The 10,012-nt window shown below is 38.2% G+C and overlaps 1 protein-coding gene across 1 annotated transcript; it reads left to right on the top strand.

Moving 5' to 3' along the window:
* The first annotated feature begins 6,770 nt into the window (after positions 1-6,770).
* LOC107983391 (taste receptor type 2 member 42-like) lies at positions 6,771-7,435 on the top strand. The gene has a single exon (XM_016996886.2). It carries the CDS (start codon positions 6,866-6,868, stop codon positions 7,433-7,435), a length of 570 nt encoding a protein of 189 aa, XP_016852375.2. The 5' UTR covers positions 6,771-6,865.
* The last annotated feature ends 2,577 nt before the right edge of the window (positions 7,436-10,012 follow it).

The following is a 10,012-nucleotide window of genomic DNA, read 5'->3' as shown; positions in this document are numbered from 1 at the left end:
GTTACACGGCCTGAAATGAAAGGGAAACGAAAGCAAGAACGTTGACCGTGTAGCTTTCTCTTTCGTGTCGTCTTTTGTTTTGTCCGAAAATTGCATCCTTCATTTTGTGCATCCGGATGGATTATTTTAAACGAATAGACGAATCAAACAAATACTGCGCACATCACTACAGGATAATATATGCTATTTAACCCCAAATAGGATGTCGAATGTTTCAAATCAATGCTGAGGTTGTCATGACATCTTTATTTCACATGTGGTGAACTTCCAATAGGGTAAAAGTTGTTGATCTAAGATTTATATATTAATGCAAACATTTAAAAAATATCAATGTCATCAGAAATGTGTTTGTTGGGTATTATTGATAAATATTTGAATATAAAAGATGGAGTACTTATTTGATAAATGATGACAGCAACAAGAATACTGTTTTCCCAAATATGGAAATGAAAAGAACCACTGATGATGGAAGAATGGATTGCTGAGGTTACTGGCTTTGCCCAAGTTGCCAATTTGATATGACTTTTGAAAGATTTTGAAATTGAAAATTTTTGAAAATCTGGAAACAATTTATGTACATTTTGAGCAATAGGAAATCTAATCATGTAAAAATATAAATAATTATGCTATCTCTGAAATCGTAGATTAATATATTTTAATTGTTGTGTTTTTCATTACAATTGGAGTGGGGGCCAGAGATTTTGGGCTTTAATTAGTAATTGGTTAGGTTGTGTTTACTGTAATAATTTAGCATGATAATACAGAAATGTGTTAGAGCTTTAATTTAGTTTAAGTTTGACTATACATTTATATTATATACATATATATATATGTATGTATTTTTGATTTTTTTTCCTTTCAGAATGTTGATTATTCTGTTGTAAATTGTCTGCATTAAAAATCAATAAATATCAGATTTCTTAAAATGTCATGATAAAGTGATTTTAATGACACATAGGAATCTATGGTAGAAGAATGATCTGTCACATACAAATAAATGTTGGCATCTTAAAAAGTTTGCTGAAAATTGTGATCTTTGTTGGATTTTAATATGGATATATAATTACAACAATCTCATTTTATTATGGTTCAAAGATCCTTATTACACCGTAGGTATACAAGATATGCAGGCTAATGAGATTAACAAGATCCAATGGATTAAACACACAAATGAGTAATGTTTACAATAGATAAAAACTACTTAAAATGCATGTTGGCTAAAAACATAGCTAAAAGACTACAAGAAGTGCCTATAATTAGTATAGAACGTGCCTCTGTTAGAAAAATAGGAAGTTTTTTCCCCCTAGAGGTAGCAATTCTTGAGGACAGCGGAGTTTAAGCAAAAAAAAGAGGAAAACAAAAAGTGACACTACATTTAGTAGCCTTGTTATCCAGTGATATCTCATTGCTTCCTGGATTTTTGGATAGAATCTGAATCACTTATGGTTCAAAAATACATTCAATAGCATCTGGTAAACTTTGAATCCAGAGCATCACAATTCAATAATAAAGAATTAAACACTCATTGCCCTTTGATGATGAAGGATATCCCAATCAGAATGTTAAAAAAACAGAAAAATTACAAATTCTTAACTAACAAACCAAAGCAGGAGAAGATTTTATTTAGGTGAGAGATGTTAAAAGGAATATTACACAAAGAAAAAATGTGTCTGAAATACAAACCAGAGCTGAATGGGACTGGGTCTCTCCCTATCTTATCACCAAGGATGGAGGAGCCCCAGCTGGCTCCAATTTGTTTGTTTTTTAGAGAAAACCTTGTCAGCCTTGGTTCTCTTTTGTGGGTGGGAGGGTGTCATCGACCTCCCTCCCATCCTGTCAAAAACTTATATAGGAATCCCTGCTAAAGTAGCCACTCACCAGTCACAATGTCAGTTAGTCCAGAGTCATACACAGTTATCCGTTCAGCAGAGGCAAGGCATAGGAATAGTCAGGGTGCAGTCCAGGGTTCAAGCCAAGCAGTATCACCAAATTCAAATAATCTTCTAAAGCATAGTCAAATCCAGTAAGAGTCAAGGTACAAGGCAAGAGTAGACAATCCAGCAAGAGTTCACCATCAGAGATTCAGGCTGTGCAGTTAAGCAAAAGTTACTCCTAGCACAGAACTAGTCCAGCCTTCAGCTATTTATGCCACTTATCTGTTGACTCCTTGCTGAGGCAACGTCTTCTCATCTGAATACCCTCAGATCTCAACTGCAGCCAAGCTGGGATACTTAACTTCGGCTCTTCCCCTTGGATTTCCTGATCCTGACTCATCCATGTGATTCTCTTGAGGCTCCTGGATCACCTCTGCCAACCTAATATTTCCAGGATCAAGTTGTTGATCCAGCTCTACTGCAGACTCAGATGCTAGGCAGAGAGGCTCTTTGTCATCGTCTTCAGCATTGAGCCTGACACACTCTGCACACTCACGGACAATTGCTGAGATCCTCCACACCAAAATCAGATCCCACGCTTTGTGCCCCAATGTGATGATTAAGGGATGAAAGGACAGAAGCCAAGTGGGGAAAAGGTGCAAGATCAGCTGAATGGGGTGGGTGAGCTAATAATTCAAAGCTACAGTCATTGATTTCTTGCAGGGAAAGATGTCTGTGTGACACGATGTGTTGTTCTGATGGAAAATGAAAGTGCAGTCCACAACATGGTTCTCAGTTCCTGATTTTTCTCCCCATTGTCAGAGAGCAGCACCTTGCACAGGTAAAATTTGGTGGGAAATATGAAGAAAGGTTGCTCTTCAGTGGAAAATATTTTGGTCATCCCACAGTGGCTCTTTCACAGGTAAGCTCAAGACTTTTAGTTCACCCCTCATGTACGGTATTCCTTTTAGGTATGCAATCTTGTGAGCAGCCTTGAAGACTTTTCAAATGGTTGTTGTATGTCTTTCGGGCTGTGTGGCCATGTTCCAGAACTAGGCAAAGAAAGGAAAAAAATATATATTTGTGGAGAGTCCAGATATATATTTTTTCCTTTCCTTGCCTAGTTTTTCCATACCTCATAACCTCTGAGGATGCCTGCCACAGATGTGGGAGAAACGTCAGGAGAGAATACTTCTGGAACATGACCACACAGCCCGAAAGACATACAACAACCCTGTGATCCCGGCCATGAAAGTCTGGCAAGAGCTACTGAAGGTATTTTGGTCCCACACCCCCATGTATGGCTTATAAGAGATAAAAAAGGATTCGGAGGTCTGGCTGGCATTTTCAGAGCATGATAATGCTATATTTTTTTTTTAGTAAGGTAAAGTACAATTTGACAGCAGTAGGTTTCAACGCTGCTTCTGGGGACAATGATATGGATAAAATTGAAATCTTTCAACAAGAGCAAGTGCCAGCATACTATGCGACTTCATAGTTGTGGCCTTCTTCGTATATGAGTGGGTGCTTTTGAAAAACAAAAAGGTGCATTTTTGGTGAAACAACTAGGAATGATGTCGAGCTAGAAAGGGGGAAAGAGGATGACAAATTTTTTCAATTGGCACCTGAAACAGAATGGTAGTTCAGTCCATTTCTGGAAGAATGATTACTGCTTGTGTCAGGATCCTATGCTTATGACCTTGTCACAAGGGAGGGGGCGGGGCTGGCTGATGTGATTGACAAGGGCAGCTGCACTCTGTTTTTTTCCTTGTTAGCCAATCAGAAGAAGAAAGCTGATCACACAGCTTTCTGCAATGCTGGTCTGTATCAGTGATGGCCAACCTATGACACGTGTGTCAGCACTGACACGCCTAGCCATTTTTGCTGACACGCTGCCGCATGCAGATTGATTGGATGACTAATGTCTTTTGTGGCCAAATTTTGTGTGATTTGGTCCAGTGGTTTTGTTGTTTACTCCATGGGAATTATGCACACACACACACACACACACACACACACACACACACATATAAAATGATTCTATTATTCTATTATTATTGTAGTATATTATTATATTATTACTATTATATTATTCATTATTCATGACTACATTGAAACTACAATAGAGAGAAATCACCGTGGAAATTGCAAGAGGTACCATAGATTGTTGTACATGGATATAATGGTAGTAAATAGTTTTTGATTTATTTAAATACAGTTATATATTACAATTATATATTTTTGTTATTTAAACTACAGTAGAGTCTCACTTATCCAAGCTAAACGGGCCGGCAGAAGCTTGGATAAGCGAATATCTTGGATAATAAGGACTAAGGAAAGGCCTATTAAACATCAAATTAGGTTATGATTTTACAAATTAAGCACCAAAACATCATGTTATACAACAAATTTGACAGAAAAAGTCGTTCAATATGTAGTAATGTTATGTTGTAATTACTGTAATTATGAATTTAGCACCAAAATATAATGATATATTGAAAACATTGACTACAAAAATGGCTTGGATTATCCAGAAGCTTGGATAAGTGAGGCTTGGATAAGTGAGACTCTACTGTATATATATTGTGAAATTATGGTTTTTTTCTCGAAGTGACACACCACCCAAGTCATGCTAGGTTTTTTGGTGAATTTTGACACACCAAGTACAAAAGGTTGCCCATCATTGGTCTATATATAGCTGCCCTCAGGGTCTCCATTTTCTGTGGCATGGCATTTGCAGGAGAGAGAATGTGTCCTTCTCCTTTAGCTCCATTTGGTTTCTGCCTGTTTCTGTTTCTATTTCTTAAAACTTATAGGAGCACTAGTAGCTATAGTGTAGCTTTTTGAGAATTATTTTTCTAGGTGTCCCTTCATTGACATCCAGTCTTTCTCTTCCTCTGTTGAAATGAACCAACTTTTCCTTTTAAAACTAGATTTAACTTTTCCTTTTTAAACTAGATTAAGTGCGGGATAGAGATTGTTAGACGCCTTGAGACCCCACAGGGAGAAAGGTGGGGCATTGTTATTATTATAAATACAGTAGAGTCTCGCTTATCCAATGTAAACGGGCCGGTAGAACATTGGATAAGTGAATGTTGGATAATAAGTAGAGATTAAGGAAAAGCCTATTAAACATTAAATTAGGTTATGATTTTACAAATTAAGCACCAAAATATCATGTTATACAACAAATTTGACAGAAAAAGTAGTTCAATACACAGTAATGCTATGTAGTAATTACTGTATTTACGAATTTAGCACCAAAATATCATGATATATTGAAAACATTGACTACAAAAATGTGTTGGATAATCCAGAACGTTGGATAAGCGAGTGCTGGATAAGTGAGACTATACTGTAATAGTAATAATACCGTGTTTCCCCAAAAATAAGACAGTGTCTTATATTAATTTTTGCTCCCTAAGATGCTCTAGGTCTTATTTTCAGGGAATGTCTTATTTTTCCATGAAGAAGAATTCACATTTATTGTTGAACAAAAAAATGAACTTTTATTATATACTATAAATTAGTTGTCATCACAAACCAGCATAACCAGACAAACTGTGAATCCTATCAAGAATTTCTTGTTACTACCATTATTTCCATGTACAACTGGTATGTACATTTACCTGTCCTGCATACTCTGGTGTTCTGTTTGGTGGGCATGCTTCCAAACAAAAACTTTGCTAGGTCTTACTTTCAGGGGAGGCCTTATATTTAGCAATTCAGCAAAACTTCTACTAGGTCTTATTTTTTGGGGATGTCTTATTTTCGGGGAAACAGGGTAGTAGTAGCTAGCTAATCCCTCCCCAGCCTTTACCTACTACCTACATTGCTGTTTTTTGGCTTGTGTGCATACATTGCCAGTCCTGCTCGACACACAGCCAGCTAGCGCAGAGAACAAATTAATACAATATTACATATAATATCAGTGCCAAGTAGTCCCCTTGGGCAGTCAGAGGAGACACAGCTGGATCTGCCACTGGAGGAAATAGAGGAGATCGCACATGAGGTGGTAGAGGGGTGTGAGGGGATTTTGACATGCATTCTCCCCCTGCATTCACAGCTTGGCGTGGGGATGGGGATGGGGCCTTCATGTGATGAGGCTGCACCCTTCCCTGCTCCTGGAAGGAGTTGTTCCTTAGTTTGGGACCACTTCCAGGTGAATCCAGAGGATCACACGCAGGCAGCATTCCAGCACTGCAGAGGCAAAGTCAGCAGGGGAAAAGACCTCAAGCATCTGTCAACAACAACTGGTGCACCTTAGGAGGCATCACCTTCTGGAGGTTGGCATGGCTCCTGGGTCTGGGTGTCATGGTAGCAGAAGCAGCAAGACTACTTTCAGTCCCACTGCTGATGTAAGGGAGAAGTGGTATGTCACTGAAGTTGTTTACCTGGAAAAATGATTGTTTTATATCAGCCAATTAATAGCAAGTTGCGTGATTAGTAACATAATCTTGCTGATTTTTGCATTGAACTCTGTAGCATCATTTGAATGTTTTAAATGAATTAAATAGCAGTGTTCTCTAACAGACATCAAGCAGAACCCTAGAGAATAGGACTCGTTACTTCCTGTGAGTGAAGTTCCACAGAAAGCATCAATAATGGCTAACAATATGTCTATGGTTGAAATCATGTTATTGATCATTTTTGAATTTGTGTCTATTATTGGTATTTTGGGAAATGGATTCATTATAGTTGTGAATGGATACCAATGGTTCCAAAACAGGAAGATGATTCCTTGTGATTTCCTCCTGACCAGCCTGAGTACATCCAGGTTTATCATGCAATTGGATTTTTTTATCTACTACATTTTGTACTTGACTCTAAAGATTAATTTCAAACTTTTCTTAGATGATTTTCTTTTCTTTTCCTGGATGTTTTTCAACATGATCAGCAACTGGTGTGCCACATGGCTCAGTGTTTTCTATTGTGTAAAGGTCGCCAACTTTGCCAACCCTCTCTTCCTTTGGCTGAAAGCAAGGATCAATATGCTTCTACCCAGGCTGCTTGGACTGTCCATAGCTGTTTTCATGGTCTCTTATCTTCCTTCACTTGTTGATTATTTTGGTCACACAAAGTGGTGCAATGTGACAGAAACTCTGCCAGAGAACGCCAGCCAAATAGAGGTTTGTTTCATGGCTCCCATTACTTTTCTTCCCATTCAACTTTCTTTTTATGTCATAAATTTGTGCCTAAGCACAATTGCATCCATTCTTTTGCTTGTCTCTCTGTGGAGACACACAAGAAATCTCAAGAAAAGTGATTTTGGTGTTAAGGACCTCAGCACTCAGGTCCACATTAAAGTCATGGCATTTTTGTTGTTCTGGATCTTCTTCTATTTTGTAGATTTCATTGCTCTGATAGTTTATGCTGGCCTCAACATTGGGACAGATTTTGGGCTAGTTCAAGAACTGCTTGTTGCTATTTGGATGTCTGCATTTCCTTCTGCACACTCTATTATATTAATATTAACCAATCCTAAACTGAAAGAAATGTGTATTTGCATCATAAAAGAAATGTATGCTCACATCATAAACATCAGACACAGTACTTTCTAACATGAAAAAGGGCAGCAGACATGTACAAGGGAGAAGACATTCCTCTTCCCATGCAATTGAGTGCATGTAATGTTGCATGTATATAGATCACCAGAATTGAATTACTATTAAGATTCACTTGGGAAGTTGGTCCTTTTTGAAAACACACAATTGATACAATTATAAGACATGTCATTATTTCTTTCATAAACTTGCATTCTTGGAACTTCTGCCTTTTCTCCTTAAATGTGATGTAAGATACATTACTAGATAATGTGTTTTTGTCTCTTTGCAAGATTTGTTCTGAGGGAGTTTACCATTGCCTTCCTAAGATAACTTGCTGAATGTCAGCTAGTGAGTGTCAATGCCTGAGCAGGGATTTGAACCCTGATCTCCCAGAGCCGTAATCCAACAAAAGATGAATAGGTAAAAGAATACATGATAAGGTGGACCTATAATTTAGAACATAATGTACAAATGGATGGATGGGAGAAATGTGGGGTAAAGATATACAATTTAGTTTGTATGGTAGTTTAAAAGAAAATATGTATAGATGCTATTTAATCCCAAATAGGATGTTGAATGTTTCAAATCAATATTGAGGTTGTCATGATAAGCAAAAAATTTTTTGTTGCGTGTAGTGAACTTCCCATAAGGTAAAAGTTGTTGATCTAAGATTTATATATTAAAGCAAAAATTCTGAAGGTTTTGCAAAGTTATCAGAGATGTATTTGTTGGGAATTATTGATAAAGAATTGAATATAAAAATTGGAGGACTTCTTCAATACATGATGACAGCAAATTGAATACTGCTTGCCCAAATGTGGAAATGAAGAGAGTCACTGATGATATTGAATGGATTGCTGGGATTGCAGGCTTTGTCCAGGTTGCCAAATTTGATGTGAATTTTGAAAAATTTTGAAATTGAAGAGTTTCTCAAAGGGTGTAAATAATTTATGTACATTTTGAGCAATAGGAAATCTAATCATGTAATAATATAAATAATTATGCTATCTCTGAAATGGTAGATTACTATATGCTGTTTGTTCAATAAATTTCCCTTTAGCAAGCTTTGGATTTTCTATGGTTGTTAAACCCTATTTGTCCAAAACACACTATTGCCAGATTTGCAAGATCCATGAATATGGAGGCCATGCCTGACAAACAAGAACAACCCCAGCTATATAGAGAGTTAACTGACAAATGGCAGAGTGTCGGGTGGGGGGGGAGGGACTATATCTGTTTCAAAGGAATGAGGATATACAGCCACTAGCGGACAGTGAAGCAACAGCTCCCCCTGTGGCCGGAATCGTGAAGCTGGAAAAAAAAGTTAAATGCCTCTGTGTCTGTCTATACATGTTGTTTTTCTGTTGGCATTGAATGTTTGCCATATATGTGTTCATTGTAATCCGCCCTGAGTCCCCTTCGGGGTGAGAAGGGCGGAATATAAATACTGTAAATAAATAAATAATAATAAATAAATTCAACAGCTCAAAGACTTCCGATCACTACAAGTAATGCAAATACAATATTTATATATTTATTTTATTTATTGAAAACATTTATATTCCACCCTTCTCACCCTGAAGGGGACTCAGGGCGGAGCACAACATATATACGGCAAACATTCAATGCCGGAGCATAAAGTAAACCATAAATATACATAAACACTAAAATCGGTTATTTTCACATTAAAACCATTATTTAAAACCAGTGCAAGACAGCCGCACGATATCTGGTGAGCAAGGTGAAATTTCCTATTGCTACCGTTATTGCACTGACCCAAAGGCTTGGTCCCACAGCCAGGTCTTTACCATCTTTTTAAAGGACAGGAGGGAGGAGGCTGATCTAATCTCCCCAAGGAGCGAGTTCCATAGCCGGGGGCAATACTGAGAAGGCCCTGTCTCTTGTCCCCTCCAATCACGCCTGTGACAGTGGTGGGATCGAGAGCAGGGCCTCCCCAGAAGATCTTAATATCCGTGGTGGTTCATAGAGGGAGATGTGTTCGGACAGGTAAACTGAGCTGGAGTCATTTAGGGCTTTATAGGCCAAAGCCAGCACTTTGAATTGTGCTCGGTAGCTAACTGGCAGCCAGTAGAGCTGACACAGCATGGGAGTTGTGTGCTCCCTGTACACCGCCCCAGTTATTAACTTGGTTGCCTCTCGCTGGACTATTTGAAGCTTCCAAACAATCTTCAAAGTCAACCCTACGTAGAACGGGTTTGCAATAGTCTATCCTAGATGTAATGAGAGCGTGGACCACCGTGGTCAAGTCTGACTTCCCAAGATAGGGGCACAACTGGCACACAAGTTTTAATTATGCAAAAGCCCCCTTAGCCACCGCTGAAACCTGAGGTTCCAAGCTCAGCGATGAGTCCAGGAAGACTTTCAAGCTGCGAACCTGTGCCTTCAAGGGGAACGTGACCCCATCCAGCACAGGCTGTAACCCTATACGCTGTTCGGCCTTACTACTGACCAGGAGGACCTCCGTCATGTCTGGATAATAAAAATATTATGACAAATGGATAAAAATGGGTTCATATTGCAAATGTCAATATGAACCTTGGCAAATGTTGAAAGATATATAGTTGTCTTATT

Source organism: Anolis carolinensis, chromosome 2, assembly GCF_035594765.1.
Source record: "Anolis carolinensis isolate JA03-04 chromosome 2, rAnoCar3.1.pri, whole genome shotgun sequence".
NCBI lineage: Eukaryota > Metazoa > Chordata > Lepidosauria > Squamata > Dactyloidae > Anolis > Anolis carolinensis.
The sequence above is the reverse complement of the archived record's forward strand: the minus strand, read 5'-3'. Positions and strand labels throughout refer to the sequence as shown.